General features: G+C 35.3%; 1 protein-coding gene and 1 long non-coding RNA gene across 4 annotated transcripts; one reads left to right on the forward strand and one right to left on the reverse strand.

The window, feature by feature from the left end:
• Positions 1 to 87: 87 nt before the first annotated feature.
• Positions 88 to 1,320, reverse strand: LOC110737301. Its single transcript, XM_021917662.1, has one exon. The coding sequence runs from the start codon at positions 1,318 to 1,320 to the stop codon at positions 88 to 90; it is 1,233 nt and encodes a 410-aa protein (XP_021773354.1).
• Positions 1,321 to 7,629: 6,309 nt separating this feature from the next.
• On the forward strand, positions 7,630 to 14,265 carry LOC110681634. Of its 3 annotated transcripts, XR_002503301.1 has the most exons (4): positions 7,640 to 7,926; positions 8,111 to 8,354; positions 12,377 to 12,636; positions 13,659 to 14,265. It is a non-coding gene; the product is annotated as an uncharacterized LOC110681634 (long non-coding RNA). The 3 variants fall into 3 exon arrangements; XR_002503298.1 differs by lacking the exon at positions 13,659 to 14,265 and having other exon boundaries at positions 7,630 to 7,926; positions 8,111 to 8,477; positions 12,377 to 12,983; XR_002503297.1 differs by lacking the exon at positions 13,659 to 14,265 and having other exon boundaries at positions 7,641 to 7,926; positions 12,377 to 12,972.
• Positions 14,266 to 18,917: the final 4,652 nt, after the last annotated feature.

An 18,917-nucleotide genomic window follows, 5' to 3' on the forward strand; every position in this document is an offset into this window, starting at 1 on the left:
TGCTCTAATTTCTTCCGCGGTGGGCTCACAATCCAGCATCATATTCATATCATCAGAAACAACCCTTTCTATTCCTTCCATAGCATCCTAAAACCCCGTCGGGGAACTAGTAGCAAAAAGATTTGAGAAGTAAGCAGAAATCAGCCTCTCCAAGTCCGCCCGTTCCTCAAACCACTCCCCGTTCTCATCAAAAAGACCCTTAATTCTATTCTGCACTTTCCTCTGACTTGCCTTGTGGTGGAAGTATTTAGTGTTTTTGTCGCCATCCCGAAGCTCATTTAGCCTTGCCCTTGCATACCAGTATGATTCCTCTAATTTATACAATGCTTCAAGATCAATGGCAATAGAATTACATTCCTCTAATTTTGCACCATCCATCACACCAGTTTTCAGCTCCTTCAATTTCTCCTCCCCCTCTTTAATTCGCTTTTTCACAGAGCCGAAGGTAAGAGCCGCCCACGACGCCAACTTCACACCACAAACAGCCACCCTCCGCGCCATAGTAAGCCCAGCACTATCAGACCACCCTTGAGCCACCACCGAGCCACATTCTTCCTGGGAGAGCCATAAAGCTTCAAACTTGAAAGCCGAACAAACATTGTGTCTTTCCCTCTTTTTCTCAGTAGAAAGCAGAATTTGAGCATGATCAGAGTGCGATTTGAAAATAGGCATGTTTCGAACCTCGAAGTCCGGGAACAAGTTACACCAATCATCATCAGCGGCAAATCTATCAAGTCTTTCTCTAACAAAAGTCTCCATAGAATTTCCCCTTTCCCAAGTAAACACACTGCCTTTGAACCCCAGGTCCCTTAGAGCACAATTATCCATAGCCTCCCTAAAGTCATCCATGAGTCTATCCCCTCTCGGGACGCCCCCTTCTTTCTCAGACATACTCATAATTTCATTGAAGTCACCAAACATAATGCAAGGCAAATTACAACTCGCTTTAAGAGAATACCTAAGGGACCACGTCAAGTGCTTATTATTTTGCTCCGGCCACCCATAAATGCCAATAGTTCTCCACATTGCACAATTATTATTATCAAGCACATCAATAGCAAAGTGATGAACAGAATAAGAAACCACATTAGCTTTCACATCCTTCCACCACATCCCCAAACCACCCGATTTACCAACACTACTAAGGCAAACACCATCAATATAACCACATTTATTCTTAATTTTATTTAAACGTTTTTCGTCAATCATTGACTCCATAACAAACACAACATTTGGCCTATCCCTCCAACAACGATCTTGGAGGGCCCTATCTGTCCACGGGTTGCCAATCCCGTGGCAGTTCCAGCTTAATATTTTCATGGCTTTTCGAGGGCTTGGGCATCCCCAAGTCCCTCTACTTTTTGTACATTAACAAAATAGGACTCACAATTCGAACCTGTCTTCATCTTTTTCTCGGACTGACTAGCAAGATTGTTATTCTCTTCAAGCACAGCGTCAGCATTTCTTTTCCTTGACCCACCAGAATTTTCGGTAATGTCCATAGCAGCAGCACCCTCCTTAATTATTTTTCCTTCGAGAATTCTTGGTAACTAATGGAGCATTAGTCAACCCCACCTTCTGCGTCATGGGCCCATCCACTGACATTACCTTAGGAACATCACTCCCACTCAAGTCCAAATTGTTCTCAGCATTCAAAGATTGCGCCCCTGATACATTGGCACTATCCAAAGCTACGACAGGTCTCAAAACCAACTTCCCACCACTCTCATCAGCCACGGCCTTCAAAGAAATAGCGCGGGGTTTTGGTGTAGTAGCCATATCAGTCATCGGAGAAGAAAACAGAAGCTTCCTCGCTGCCCCAGGAGGACCAAGACGGATTTCTGAAGGATCATTGTAGTTCGACTTCTGTACCCTTCCTCTTTTTGCCAAACTGTCCACCCACCTCTTCTCCTTCTCCCGTTCAACAGCAGACCATTTAGGACGGTGAGGGGAGGCCGACAGAAACGGCCCATACTGGAACACAATAGTCGATTCACCATCACAATTGTCTTTCTCTTCACAATCTTTATCATTATGGCCAATACGACCACAATAATAGCAAAAATCACTAAGACGTTCATACTTGAACCCAATCCATTTGGTGTGTCCCGAATCAACAGCTATCTTCATACCACGTCTGAGGGGTTTGCTGATGTTCACCATAACCTTCACCCTAACATATTCCTCCCAGCCTAGAGGATCCGACTCATCAACCTCAATACATTCACCAATACAATTACCCACATCCCTAGCAAATCGAGAAGTACGCTTACCATAGGGGACATCGAGAAGTCTTATCCAGAAGGGGCAACAATCAAAGGAAACATCAGATGGTTGTTCATCGGCGCAAATTTCCTTAAGCAGCAGAGTTTGATTATCGAAAGCCCATGGCCTCTCATCTAGTACCTTGTTTCTATCCTCCGCACTGAAGAATTGAAACACAAACAGATTTGTGTCAACTGCCCGAATTGCTACGTTATCATCAATGCGCCATAGATTTTTTAGAACTCGTTTCATGGCTTCGACATTGAACGACTTCTTGGTAAGCAGTTTGCCAACCAAAGACAGGGCAATTCTTTGATCATTGTCCACCTCGACATCCAGCGAACTTGATACCCCCAGAACTGCATTTTCTTCATCCGTCAGCTTCAAACTATCCCACGCTTCCAATAACTTATCATCCATAATGCACCAGACAGAGATTTGGGAACGAAATTATTAAACTTTGGGTCAGAATAGGGGGATTGCACACGAAAATTGTAAAAAAAAACACACACGAAACCCTAACAGAGGAAACAGAGAAAAAACCCTACTCGAGGGACTTAAATATCGACACTTTATATATATTTTAACTTCTTAATTAGCTAGGCTATGTATTTGGATTCTTAATCATTCCCAAGTTAATTATTGTTTGATTTTGTTAAATCTATTTTCTTTGTCGTTACTAAAAATTCTTGCTATTTTTATTTTATTTTTTATTTTATTTTTTTATTTTTTTACAATATGGTTTTAATTAGCTTGCCAAAAAAATTATTAAGGTTTTTTATAAAAACGTTGTTACTCCCTTAATAAGTGTTACATTTATCAAATGTGATCGTGTTTTAATAAATGTTACACGCACTTCTTTGTTTTGACATAAAACTAAATTTTGATATTGACACTTATCCCTAATCCTATTAGAAATATAGGAAAATATATTATTTTCTACTCCCTTCGTCCCATAATTACAGGCAAATAACTTTAAAAAGTACGGTTTTTAAGGAGGATGGAAAAGGTAGAGGAATATTGTATAAAAAAAGATAAAAAGTGAAGAATGTTGTATGAGGATAATAAAAAGTAGAGAATATTGTATGCATAAGTTAAAAAGTAAGTAATGATTTTTTTGGTATATGTGTATTTGGTATGAAAAAAGAGAAAAAAAATAAGTAATTAATACTTGATATAGTATAATAAATTATACCAAATATTTTATTATATAATATTTATGACAAATATATTCGTTTTTATTTGGTGTTCACAATTCTTCCATATACATTTACCTAAAATATTATTTCAACTCTTTTTTATTTATATAATAAACAGAGTAATATTAGAGTTTGCGAGAAAAAGTTGTAATAATAAAATTGATTCATATTATTGATATTAAAGAGTTACTTTAAAACATCACTTTTATTTGTTAGATATAATTATTTTTTACAAAAAAAAAAGTTTAGACTTATCGTGCTTGGCACGGGGCCTAAGCTAGCTTAATACTAAAACAGACACCAGAAGTGACACATGTCAAATTTTGGTGTTGTTTTTTCTTTTTAAAACTCCCCCTTTCTTTTTAGATAATTTTTTTATCTAAATATATTTGTATAATACAAGTATAATAATAATAATAATATTCCAAATCTTATAGGGGGTGTTTGGCTCACATAATTAAGGTATAGGTTTAGAATGAACTGAAATGAAATGAACTTATTGGAGCTGAACTAAATTGAACTGAACTGAATATTTTATGAAAGAAGGAAATTAAGATAAGAACTAAACTTATTGGAGTTGAACTGAGCTGAACTGAACTGAAAATAAGTTGAAGAGAACAGGTGATGAGTCTATTTTATAAATATATTAATTCCCCGTCCCATGGTCATATTTGTGCTTGTTTGAGCTATGCGGAGCTATTTTATTAATAATACTTCCTCCGTTAACCATTATCTGCAACTTTGGGGTGAGGAACGGACTCCAATGCAAAACTTCTTAATGGCGTTTAACACAAAGTAAGGGTATGTCATTAATAGTTAATAATAAAAAAAAAAAAATCGAAAGAACAATCTAGCACCCCAGCCACCGAAACCCACCGACAGAACCACCACCTCCACGAACACACACCTTTTCCCAGATGGACGACCACCCTCCAAACCCACTGACGGAACCACCAAAACCCACCTACGAAAACCCACCCACGAAAACCACCCACCGAGAACGACCTGCGAAACCCCACCTACGAAAACCACCTGCGAAAACCACCCACCTACGAAAACCACCCACCGAGAACGACCACCCACCAAAAACGACCAACCCACCAGAAACGAAACCCACAATTCGAACCCAGAATTACGACCCACCCCAATTCGAACCCAAAACCACCAAAGAAACCGCCACACCCACCGAATACCAGATCTTCTTCGTCGTCTTCTTCTTCGTCACCTTCTTCTTGGTGATACCAGATCTGATTACCAGATCTTCTTCGTCGTCTTCTTCTTCGTCACCTTCTTCTTGGTGATACCAGATCTGATTGAGTTTGAAGGAGGAGGGAGAAAGGTAATGGGAAAGATGAATTGGGTGAAAAATTAGGGTATGAATGTGGAGAAATTGGATGATTTTGAACTAGTTTGGTTGATTTTAATGAGTTATTGGGGGAGATGAATTAAATTTGATAGGAGTAGTTAGATTAATTAGGTTAGATTAGTAATTGATTAATTATGTTTTTAAGAATGTAATTGATCTTATAAAGTTTTAAGTAAGGGTATTTTTGTAATTTTGTTAATTTTTTTTTTACTAAATATGGAAAGGTTTGGAAATGTTGCACATAATTTTTAGCGTCCATTTTTAGTAAAAGTTGCAGATAATGGTTAACGGAGGTAGTATATGTTTTCTAGTATTTTTGCAGAGTTGGTATTATTTTGTAGGAATTTGCAGATTTATAATAATTTTGAGCTTATTGAGCCACTACGAAGATATTAGAGTCGGAGCGTATTTTATGACTATGTAATGTTAGTTTAAATGTAAGTTCTCCAAGAAGGTGAAAGATGGAGTTCAAGTCCAGCTGGAATGTCTTGGTGAAGCGCATGTCGGATATGACCACTTGGTTGTAGCCTGTAGGTGGGAGACCATTTTTTTTTTTACACAAGCTTTATAATTAGATGGAGCATGACACTAAAAAAAAAAAAAATTGACAATTTATATATATTTTATAAATTCATTATGAATTACACTAAAAAAATTAAAGTGAAAGTTGTCAAGTAGGGGGTACCACTTGCTTGTGGTGCCCCTACTCTGTCTCCATATCCATCCCTGCGCTATCGTTGGTCTTGTCTAATTTGCCAAGATCCCTTCACTAATAACAATAATAATTATAATATCGATGATTACAAGTTTAGGATTGTGGTGGTTTCATTCCCAACTGATTACAAACAAAGATTATATGGTGATAAGTATCCTTTTATCACTTTGAAGGTGATTGTTTTTTGCTCTGAAAATTCTCAGTGGATAGATATTGATGTTAGGTTTCCACTGCATACGCTTGGTAAATTGTGTTTCTTTCATCATCCGCGTAAATCACAATTTGTAAAAAAGGGTGTGGTTTGTAAGGGTATGGTCTGTCTTTGCTATGACGTCTACTTCGGGATGTTCAATCCATTCGATGTTACTCCGATGACAGCCGTGGATTATAAGGCGGGCATTAGTGTAGAAATCGGTTACCAAGAGCTCGATATCAATCAAGTTATTGACAATAATAATGAGGTTAAAGTTTGGTGGACGAGGTCTGGTTTCATTTTATGCATTGACAAGACTGGAAGATCGCGTTCAGTATTATCTGGAATTCGTGCCATCAATGTACACCCCACCAACAAATGTTTGCTTTATATCGTAACTGCTGCAAATGAAGTGCTTTTGTGTGATATAAGGTCATCTACCTTGAACACCTTGGGTCGAGTTCTAGATCAGGATCATTTACAGTCTACCGAGTTTACACAATTTGAGGAATACAAGTCTTACAACCACACACTACTTGAGCTCCAACACTGTCCTACGCCTCTTCCTACTATCCGCCCATTCTGATCTACTTTTCATTATTTATCATTCAGTCTTTTTTGCAGCTTTGTTTAGATTTCATTGATTCACTTAATGTATGTTCAATAACATAGAACAACTCTTGTTCTGATAGAGGGATAATGATTAATGATTAGTTGAAATAATAAGAGTATTGCTTTTGTTTATTTTTTTTTTATTTTAAAAAAAGGTATCGTTTTATATATACTTCCTCCGATCCGTTTTTTAAATATTGCACCACTTGCCTTTTAAGGAAGTATCACAAATATTGCACCATTTCTATTTTAGGAAAAGAAATACTTGTATTCACATTACAAATACCAAATATACCCTTACTTTTCAACACTTAATTTTTTTTATGTATACAATCACAAAGGCAATCTTGTACTTTTACCTTTCTCTTATCCTTTTTTCCACTACCAAAAATCTTGTGTCAACCTCCTATGGTGCAATAAAAAAAAAAAAAAAAACGGAGGAAGTACGTCTTTTGCAATGCTATTGCTTTTCTAAATTGTCTTTTGTTTCAAATGTCTGATGCACATAACGGTGTAAAACTTATACAAGGTACTGATAAAAACAACCATGTCATGTTGCTTTGCTACTGGGAGTTTATCAAGCTAAGTGGTGCTTATGCAAATATTTGCTCACCTATGATCTTCAATGCCACCAGTGTTATTGATCAGCACTTTAATGGAATGCAGGACATACCGAACCTATATAGCCCCAAAGGCCCCGATATTTTGGTACATAGACTTGCTTCTTGCTAATGTAACTTACTTTGTTGTGCTTGAATTGAAAATTGCTCAAATAATATTTTTCTCTCATATTTATTTCCTGAAGTTGTGATAACTAGATGGTTTGTCTTTCTTAATCATATGCCTTAACTGTTATAAACAATCTCAAAGTTTTTTGCTCATAAAAATACCCCGTTTTCTAGAGGTACTCCCTTTAAATATTATCATCAACCATTGAATGTTGTTTTTAGATTTCTAGAGGATATCCGATCCGTGAACAAGCCTAGATATTATAGAGTTCTCATCTAAGTGACTATTAAGACTTAAGAATATGAGCATGTGATAGTGTGATACTGCAGATTCCTGCAACTTCTACCATTGAATGTTGTTTTTAGATTATCCCAAATCTTCTACAACCCTTCAAAAGCCACAACATGTGTTACTATTCGAAATTAATAGTGTAATAACGCCTTTACCCTTGTGTCTTTGTTAAAATACTTTTATCTCCCAATGCATAGTGTGCTTCCGTTTATACCCTCGAGCTATTTTTTATTTTCGAAATTGCCCTTCAGGCTTAATTTCAGCACTTTGTCTTCTTGGTCTTCTCTCAGTCCTGCCTTTTCCCCTTTTCATGCTCCACCATTCAAACCTTCCATTTGCTTTCTCTCTCCTTTGAACCAGTCTTTGTTAAAACCAGTCTTTCTCACTATCACTCTATCTTTCCTTTCTCACTTCATTTTCTCTCTCTTCACTCTCCACTCTGCACGCATCTCTCCTTAATCCATTTTTCCCCTAAACCCAAAAACACAAACTTTCAGAATATTAGGGTAGTTTCTTCTCCATTGAAGCGTATTACAAGTTTTTCATTGAAGCTGAGGTATGTTCTTTAGCTTTTTTTAATTCCTTTTTATTTATTATATAATTATGGAATATCAATTTGACAATCTAGGGTTTGGTTTAATTTCACAACTATTTAATTGACAGTGTAGAATAGGGGATAGAATTACTTCAATTTCGCACCTACACGAGGTGACAATTAGTGTAATGGTTTAATTTTGCAGAGTTGGGTTTCATCTCGAAGCTAAGATAAGCCATTTACGGCAAGGATTCAAATTTGTAGGACCCGAAACCCAGAAAAATAAGCGTAGTATTGATCAATTTTTTTATGGATGAATTATTGAATGTTGCAACCGTCTACAGTTACCTCTTCTCCAACCAATTCGACACTTCCTGTATTCTCCGACACAAATTCGTACACCTCGCACTAAAGTCGAATATCAGACTAAATATGCTCCTCCTCAAGAGGTATTATGCAATTATTTTGATTTTTTCTGTGCTGCAATCTCAGTAATATTGCTATCAATGGTTACTCTTTCTGCCGGCGACACCGTCTCTTTGAGTAGGATGGGTCAATACTCTTACCACTTTGTCTGTTTTCTCTCTCTCCTCTACTTTTAAATTACTGTAATTTTTGTCACTAATATCTCGCTTTTGATTGATTTTCTTGATTGATTATTAATTTGGCTATGTTGATGTATTATTGAATGTGCGCATCAGATGATTTTTTTTCCCCCTGCAATTTTACAAAATAAATGAGTGATTTTCATGGTGTGACTTGTGAAAGGGTATATATCATGATTTAATGTGATTAAGGGGAGTAATAGAAACTGTGTTTGTTGCAAATTGATGATTTCATAAATTTATTGCAAGACATTGTTTTTTATTATTGTAAAATTTTCATGTTTTATTGATAATGTAGCAGATCAAATAGGTCCGAGAACTATTTGATGAGAGGGAGTAATGGAGTATATTTTATATCTTGTATTATTAAGTATTGACAAAATTAAATAGTGTTCATAAATTATTTAAGACAAATGAAGTGGCATGACTATGGAAGACTTGGAAGTGCCATAGTAGATTAAGTTCGTAAAAGGCCTATGGATGCAGATTTAATTACTGGTATAAAAAAAATAGATAGATTAAAGGAGTCTCATTTGTATTTACTAATGGCATGTTGCATTGCATCTTAAATGTCTAACAAAGCAACTTTGCTTGGAAGCATAGCCTTGGTGATCGTGTTTTTCTTAGAGACGTAATAATGGGCATAAAAAAGGTTATGATATTGTGGTTGATGACTTCTTTTATGTTGGTAGCTGTAAAGAGGAGCTACTAAATCTTATTCAATTTGTTGACGAGTATGAATTTCTGCCCCACCTCTCTCTTGCTTTCTTTCTATACCGAAAGTTTATGATAATACGGTATTCATTAACGTGAACTTACTCCATTCGTAATTTATGGCACTACTATATAGTGACAGGACTGCACATATTTAATCAATCATTTTTCATCATTTCAGCTCTATATGAACATTACCCCCTTAGTCTCTAGCTGAAAAAGTATTATTAATTATCTTAGTTTAATTTGTCCCAATTAAAGTAAGCTTTATTAATTGACATCTTGTTGGGTTTAGCTTAATGGTTAATGGTTGTGCATAAGCTGTCGGAATCAAGAAGGGGGTTATGGACTTAGTTGATTAGCTGATGTAATATGCATTAGTATATGCTCTAGGCATTGCCATGATAGCTATGGCCAATGAAAAGGGTCTTGCCACACCAATTGACTACTTAATGAGTTTTTTGAAAAAAATGGAAATCAGAACATAAAACTGGCGGTTCCTATGGTGCTCTTTATTCTATGCATATCTAACCCAATTAGAGCTAATGTCATAGAAACCTTAACCTGTCCTTTTATTTTTCTTACTTGGTTTAGCGGTTCCTTTGGGAGGCTTGCCAAGTTTTGACTTTAATTATATTGATGGTAGCTGCCGTGGCATCTTCGGCTCTCGGTATTAGATCAGAAGTGAGCCTTAGGCCTTTGCATTTTGCCAGTTTAAAAATTTAATTGACAATTTTTTATTGATTTATGTTTGTAATTTTTTTTTATCATTAAGACATTAATCGATGTTAGTGAAGCTCACTTTTATTGGTACTGATCAGAAAATTGACATAATATAACTCAAATTAGACATGCCTAAATATGCATATTGAAACCATACACCATCGACAATGATTGAGATAGAACCATACACCATAGTTAAATTGAACAAATATTGGACTAAAAAACAGTATTTAAGGACGCTGAGTTATATACCTTTCTACCAAGTTAATTTATGGGGAAAAAAACCCTTTGATTTTCCTTAGATTTTGTTATTTGGGTGTATCTTCAATGCCTCATTAATTTGATGACCCAATTGCTTGATCTTATCCGATTTGGTTTATTTAAGTTGATTTATTAAGTGGGGTTTGTTTGATGTTTGAGGTACCCATTTGGGTTTAATTTTAGATTAAAGTTGATCAGATTTTTTTGGGTTTGAGAATTTTGGATCCGGTTGTGATGATTTGTTGATAATTTTTCATGCTTTAAAAAGTTTTGGAAGTTTATAAGCTAATCTATTGACTGAATTGAGGAGTAAGAGGTTGATTGTGTGTTTTAAGGTGAGCAATTTCTCTACTATGTGGGGGCACACCATGAGAAGAGAGGGGTCTGGAGAGAGAGAAAGAAAAAGGGGTAGGGAGAGAGATTAGAGGGTGAGAAAAAGGGGTCAGAGGAGCCGAAAGAAGAGAGTGAGAGAGAGATAGCAAGAAAGGGGAGTTGGGTGAAAGAGCGAGTGAAATAAAGGGGGAATGAGAAACAAGGCCACGAGAGAGCAATATGGGTCAAAAGAGATACAAATAGAACAATAAGGAAATGTGGGGCTAGGAGAGAAAGATAGGTTGGGGAAGAGAGAGGAAAGGCCCGGGAGAGAAAAGGATAGAGAGGTCGGAATAAAGAGGCAAATAGAGAGAAGTTAGAGAAGTTGAGAAAAATAATGGGGGTTAGGGAGAAAAGGGGGGGGGGAAGAGGGCTTGGGGGAAAAGGAAGCAAGTGTGGAGAGGGATAGGTGGAAAAAAGTAGAGAGAGGGAGGAAAAAAAGGGAATATAGGGCAGGCTAGGATAGAAGAGGAGGGGCACACCGTGAGAAGAGAGGGGTCAGAAGAGGGAGAGAGAGAGAAAGAAAAAGGGGTAGGGAGAGAGATAGAGGGTGAGAAAAAGGGGTCAGAAGACGGAAGAAGAGAGAGAGATAGCAAGAAAGAGGAGTTGGAGAAAGAGCGAGTGAAATAAAGGGAAAATGAGAAACAAGGCCACAAGAGAGCAATAAGGGTCAAAAGAGATAGAAATAGAACAATAAGGGAAAGTGGGGCTAGGAGAGAGAGAGATAGGTTGGGGAAGAGAGAAAGGGATAGAGAGGCCGAAATAAAGAGGTAGATAGAGAGAAGAGAAGCTAGAGAAGTTGAGTAAAATAAAGGGGGTTAGGGAAAAAGGGGGGGGGGGGGGGGGGAAGGGCTTGGGGGAAAAGGAAGCAAGTGTAACCTATAATTTTCAATGTCTTTTATAGGATAGAATAGGGACAAAATGGATTAGAAAGAAAGAAAAAGACTAAGAGAAAGAGTATGGGCCATGGGCTTTTAAAGGAATGAATGATATGGGAACAAGTTTGACCTATAATTTTCAAAGGCATTAAAAAAAGTGGGAGAGAGAGATAGAGAGAGAGGTGAGAAACAATTTAAGAGATCATTCTAAGCGTTTAATTGTTGAAGAGACTTAGATGCTATGGAGGAAGGAAATAGAGAGAAAAAAAATGGTATATGAAATAAAGAAGATAAGATTGCAATGGATTTGAAGGAAGGAACAAGGATGAAAAACTGTTTAGTGTAATTTTTACTCTAATTAGTACACTATTCGTTTATTTTAATTAGTACACTATTCGTTTACTTGAGCTCTATAGCTCTTTTTGCTACTCAATACAGTCAATACCATACCCTAAAATTTGATATAATTATTATCTAAGACAATTTAATTAATTTTCCTTTTTTTTAGATTACTTCTACATTGTTGAATGTTTTCCCCCTTTATGTTTTTGTTGAATTGCTTGTTTATTAATCGTATTATTGTTGAATGTTTTCACACATTATGGAGTGATTAGTATGTATGATGGGATTCTGTTGTAAAATCAATTGTGGGTATTGTATATATCACATGTGCTTTGTACGTAGGATTTGCTTGTGAATGATATGTTGTTGTATTTTGCGTATCTATTTCTTGTTATCCTGTTTGAGTTTGGATTGTCTGGGATTTGCAGGTAAGTATTGCATTGAAGTTTTCTTGTATTATGCTTTTCTTATTAACTTATACATACATGGTAATGTGTTTATTTTCATTGAATTCAAATATGTTTGGCAGGAAAGCGGTGGTGTTTATTTGCTTATTTTATTTGATGCCCGCTGCAGGTTGATAATCATGTTAGTCGAGGATTTGAAGCCAGTGAAGGATACCGACCATACGAATGTTGCTCGATCTTAGATGTGAAATCAGAACCAATTAAGCTAGATGAGTTGTGATGTGTGTAACAGAGGATAGTGCTTTTTATAATTAATCAAAGGCAGCTTTTATTTGCACAAGAATATGTTGTACAAGATGCAGCCTTCGATGATGTATACAATTTTTAAAGGGCAAGCAAATTATTTAGGCATGAGCAAACTATACGGAGGTGAGCAAACTATTTTAGGGTAATGTAATTTGAATATGATTTTTAGGAGTGAGAAAATTCTTTGGGTGTGAACAAATTATTTAAGGGTAATTTGTATTTGATTTTTAGAGGTAGGCAAACTATTATGACATTTAGGGGGTGAGAAAACTACTTAAAGGTGGGAAATTTGGTATGATTTCTAGGGTTTAATAAATTCTATAAGGATAAGTAAATACTTTAGGGGTGAGTAATTTTTAAAAAGGTGAGGTAATTTTATACAATATTAATATACTTGTATACAATATGAATAATATTTCTATACTTAATTACAAAATGCTTAATTATTCTTACATTTTTGACAAACATCAAAGTATAATTATTTAACAAAACAATAATAATCGTTTCTACTTCTTAACAATAAATACAACAATAAGTATTATTACACATTCACTTATGATACTATATTACCGATGCTTAATATTAGTTTATTGGGCTATCGCGCGCATCGCGCGCGATGGCACAACTAGTAAGTAGAAATGATTTATTTCGTAGATTTTCAGGTTTGGTTACTATTTGATCAATTGAAATTGAATATTCTCCTGATAATTACTCATCTGTGCAATTGGTATATTTCCTCTTTAAAAATGTAAATATTTTGTTCAATTAATAGTTGTAAGGTATACAATTGGATCACATCGTGCTTTAAAACACCATCAGCAATCAGCATGCACGACTATCTTTTTCTACTCTGTGTCTCTCTCTGACATCTTATACAATACTCCTTTGGTCGCCAGTCTACTACTGCTCACCTTCATATTGTCCTGTTTTATTTGATTATTTTTAATTTTATTTTAATGTTGTTGCATTGTTTGTTGATTATTATAAATGTATTTGCGATTATTGTTGTTAAATTTTCAGAAAATTAAAATATTGGACTGGGGAGGTTGAGGAATTTTGAAGCTTTGGTTGTAATGATCATTATTGGGTTTTTGTTTGAAATTTTGATAATTGAGCTGAAAATTTTTTGGGATTTAATTTTATAGATTTTGTTGAATTTTCTGGGGCATAAATTGAAGAATATCAAGAGGAAGGAAGAGAGAGAAAGAGAAGTTTGGACCTGAGAGAAGTTCGACCCTAGTGTGTTTACTATTCTATTTCTAGCTGCACATGGCGGAAAATTACAGGGGTTGGTGGTCAGTTCAATCGAATCTAATTCAATGCGATACTCCGTATTATTTTATTTTTCTTGTATATATGCGCTCTTAAGGTGTAATGAATTTCTTGAATGAACTTAGTTTGTGGGCACTTTCTCATTTGATTTTAAGGGTTTGCCTTTCGCCTTCTAGAAAATTGAATCGTGTGGACTCAATTTGTTTTATTTTTAAATTTTATCAATTATAATTCACCCACACTAGTAGAATAAACGTAATGGCAAGCGGTTCAAACTCCCTAATGGGAAGCGATTTTGAACCGCATGGGATTAGGTGGCTTGCCATTAGCCATTTAAATGGCAAGCGGTTCATATCCGCTTGCCATAACTAGAGAAAGGGCAACGGTTTTGGCGCTAAACCGCTGCCCATTATGGGTATAAAAAATAAAAAAAAAAAAAATTGGGTTTTTTTCCACAAAAATTGATATATAAACCAAACATATGTAAAAACATTAATATTTTTATTAATTATTTGTCGTAATATTACATTTATATTAAAAAAAATTAATAAATAAAATTAATACAAATAATAAAAAAAAAAAAAAAAAAAAAACTCATGTTATAGATCAAACTTCCAGCCACGACCACCAACACCACTGTTCAGCACCACGACCCCCACGAGCAGCCACCACCATCAGAACCCCAACTGATGACCCCCACCCACCAAACCTTCACCGAAACCCACCAAAACCCACCACGACCCCCCACCACCCCTCACCCACCAGAACCACCAACTAACCCCCACCCACCAAAATCCTCACCGAAACCCACCAAAACCCTAACCCAAACCACAACCCTCACCCACACAACCAGACCCCCAACCAAACCACGACCAGACCCCACCCAAACCACGACCCACCACCCACCACGACTGTACCCACACCAAAAATAAATCTAAAATCGAAATTTAAAAAAAAAAAAAAATCGACCCACCTTAAAAAAAAAAAATCATCTAGCCCACCACGACCTCCACCCACCCCCATGAAAAGCTTGAAATTAAGGTTTTAAAGGTCAAATTCGACCATAAAAACTCTAGATCTAGAGTTTTCATGGTCGAATTTGACCTAAAAAACTTGAACACCCAAACGCATGCACGAATTTGCTTGAAATTGCACTCGAAATTTGCTCGAAATTGTCCTCAATCTGCTCGAAAACTTGGTGTTTTGGTTGAATTTGCTCGAATTTTTTTGGTTTTGGTTCGATTTTTTGGACATGAGAAAGAACAAAGAAAAAAAGAAAGTGAAAGAAGAAAGGATTGAAGGAAAGAGAAGAGGAGAGAGGGGGAAAACGGGAAAAAGAAAGAGGAGAGAGATAGAGCACCGAAAATGAAAGAGGAGAGAGAGAGAGAGCTGAGTAAAGAAAGAGGAGAGAGAGAAATAAAGGGAGGGGTGGGCACAGTTTTAGGGTTTTTTTTTTTAAAATGGCAAGCGGTTTGGGGTTGAACCGATTGCCAATTTAACTAATGGTAAGCGGTTCAACCCTAAACCGCTTGCCATTAGTTAAATTGCAAGCGGTTCGCGCCAAAACCACTTGCCATTTCATTGGTTTTATTATTATTTTTTTATTAGTAATGGGAAGCAGATTATTAAAACCGCTTCCCAATAATAGCTTCCCATCACATTTATTCTACTAGTGCCATATTTCTGATTTGAGGTTTTATAAATCTGAAAAAATTTGAGGAGATAGTGAAATTTTGGGTATGGTTTCGTGGGTTTGATTCGTGGGTCGGGTTTCGTGGGTTTCAGATCGGCGGGTTACGAGTTTCATGGGTTTGCTGGGTTTGTGGTGCTAGGTTCGTGGGTTTCTGGGTGCGGCGTTGTTGTGGTGGGTTTCGTGGTTGCAGATGAGATCGGCGACCTTGGTGCTGGGTTGGTTATAGTACAATGATGCATTGATAGATTCATAATAGTACTACTATTAGGATTGGAATGAGGAATATGAAATACGTATTTAATCCAAGTGTGTCTTTAGTTTAATTAGAATAACATTTAATCAAATACTCATATATATAAGTACCCAATAAATAAATTGAGTAATAACATGCACTTACAAAATTAAAAGTACTATAGACCTGTTTTAATTTACTGAAAACAACTGAACTGAATTAAACTGATTGAGTCTGAACTGAATAGAAATGAAATGAATTGATTATGAGAGGAGGAAACTACGAACTGAACTGAACTAAACTGATTGAAGCTAAACTGAACTGATGAACTAAAATTAAGTTAAACAGAACAGGTCCTACGTACATGATTTTTAGTCGTCTAAAGCATGAAGTATATCTCATATAGTACGAAGTATGTTGTATGCACAATAATGACGTTTGTACCACACGCCCACACACTAACATGTAACTTGTATATATTAATATATACATGTTTGTATGTCATACACTCGGGCTCACCATTTAACATTAGTTACATTGCACATCTTATATCTTATACTACGTATATATATGCGAGCATTAGTGCATTACTCTGTAGTACAATTATATAACACAAAGAATAACAATTTAATAAAAACATCATGAACATACAGTATACAATTGAAGCTTATATTTAATACTCGTATAAATATCCTGGCAGTAATTGTAAACAGATGATCTGAGGTAGATACTAGCTTAGCTTAGCTAAATAAAACATGTTGTGATTGGTAATAGGGCCATAAATGTTCCACGTAAGTTGATTAGATGTTTTTGGTTTCTTTGCAATGAATGTCTCTGATTGCCTGTCTACACCAACCTAACTGTTTTAGCTCCTAGAACTAGCACTAGCGCAATATAGATTTAGTGGTTTAATTTGCATGCAACCTCTGAATACTTATCTTAATTCATTGTGTCTAACTATCTACTAAGTGCTTATTTTCATTGTGTTTAACTATGTACTAATAGTGTAAAAGTCAAACTGTTGCAAGTATAAAAAAAACGGAGGAAGTACAAGTGCTTATTTTCAACGACTTAGAATAAATGTTGTGTGAAGTGAAGAGATCTTTACTTGTTATTTTCTAACTTCACGCAGTTTTGCTTCAAGTAAACTTCATCAAATATTAAAAAATATGTATAGAGTAAATTTTGCATTCAATTCAACCAATTAATCACGTAATTTGAGTGACTAGAGTTTATAGTAACAGAGGTGGATGTACTCAATTATTGAATATTGATCATATAAAACCAGTTGCAATATCATCTAGTCAGAATAATATTTTACTAGCCGCGTTCTTTTATTTGAATTTTCACAATGTTTATTAAGGCTATATAAATCAATTAAATAAATAAGTTAAAGTTTGTAAAGATATGAGATATAATTAATATGTATTTGATGAGTATCATTGCTACTGAACTAAGCTGAACTGAACTGAACTAAACTAAACTGACTGGAGCTGAACTGAACTGAACTAAATTGATTGGAACTGAACTGAACTGAATATTTTATGAGAGAAGGAAATTAAGAGCTGAACTGAACTTAACTGAACTGAACTGATTGGAGCTGAACTGAACTGAAATTAAGTAAATATGAACCGGCCCTAAATAACCATTTGTAGAATTCAACGGATTAATAGAATTATTTTACTCATTTTACCATAGTTTCGCCCATGTGCCTTGCAAATTCCATTTTGAAGATATAGGTATTTTTGCCTATTTATTATGAGTAAACGGCCTGTTTAATATAGGTACTTTTTCCTAATTATTATGAGTAATGGCAAGTTTAATAAATAAATTAAACTACTCAAAAATGAGAGGTTTCAAACACTTGCCGTCGTCAACTAGTGTGTCTCTTTACAAACAAATATAGTAACCACATATCCCTTCGAAAAGAACAAAATACTTCAACTTATTACCAATTATAAACATTAAATAGAAGATAAATATATTTAATTAAGGTTTATCCATATAAATAGTCTTATAATCATAAACTAATTAAAAACCAAGGTCGGTAGCCACCATTTTCCACTAGGCCACTATGTATTGCATTGTATGGGAAATCGTCAACCCCCAAGCCAAAGTTCTGTTCGCCGGCCAACTTTTTCGTGTCTCCCATACTCGTGAAAAACGAGAACCACTAAAAACATACAACTTTATAATATGTGATATTTTTCATATCATAAATTTATACTTGTAATTCTCTATGATAAAAAAATTAAAAGTAACACCACATTTTTTTTTTGCTAACCGTACCACCACCTCCTCCTTATGTTTTGTTTTCATGCATCCATCATTATATGCCAAAACTTTACCTTATATTCCACGAATCATGACACTATTATCTTAATTAATTGTTTTATTAGCTAGCCTTTAAACATGATTATGATTATTAGTCTATTAAACTACACACCAAATTAGTGACATGTTAGTTAAGTACTTAAACTTAATTGTGGTGTACTGTCTTTAGTTTTACTTCACAAGATGAGAATCTAATTTGTGTCTAGGTTCTTTGATTTTTAGTTGTTTTGTGAGTCTTTGTCATCAATGAATTTTATATCCATTTTGACAAGAAAAGCATATTACTATTATTGAGTTGAGGTATCAAATTGTTTGTGCATGGGGTTTAGCTAGATATGGTTTTCATGATCTTTGTTATAAATTATTATCAATGGGTGTCAACTTTCATGTTTGGTATAGGTTCCAAACTTTGAAATAGTCTTACTTTGCTTTCAACTTTAACTTCTCAAGTCATTGATGGTGCCTAATTAATGGGTGATTCAATCATGCATAAAAGAGATTTTTTAAAATACAAGGTCATTAAAATCACGTACGGGTATGTAGAGCGTGTACACATTAACAAATGAGTTTGTATTTGTGTTAACGTTCTTGCAATCGTTACTTCTTGTTGTGACCTAGTGGCTCCCAATTGATATTATTTTCTATCTATTCAACTATATATATGATTTCATTGTTGATGGGTGGGTTTCCATGGCAAAGAATTCCATGATTGAGAAAATATAAGTTGACTTATGAGTCTTTCTAGCACAATTTAATAATATCATAAATTGATGAGGTTAAAATATTAATTGCAACTTTGTTGTATCACTCCACAAATCAATAAACACGATTAATCTTATATCATTTAGTTATGAGTTGATCTTAGCATGCCTC

Source organism: Chenopodium quinoa, unplaced genomic scaffold (assembly GCF_001683475.1).
Source record: "Chenopodium quinoa cultivar QQ74 unplaced genomic scaffold, ASM168347v1, whole genome shotgun sequence".
Taxonomy (NCBI): Eukaryota; Viridiplantae; Streptophyta; class Magnoliopsida; order Caryophyllales; family Amaranthaceae; genus Chenopodium; species Chenopodium quinoa.

Excerpts from the sequence above, each read along its gene's own strand:
- LOC110737301 (XM_021917662.1), bottom strand. The coding sequence starts at position 1,320 with ATGAAAATATTAAGCTGGAACTGCCACGGGATTGGCAACCCGTGGACA.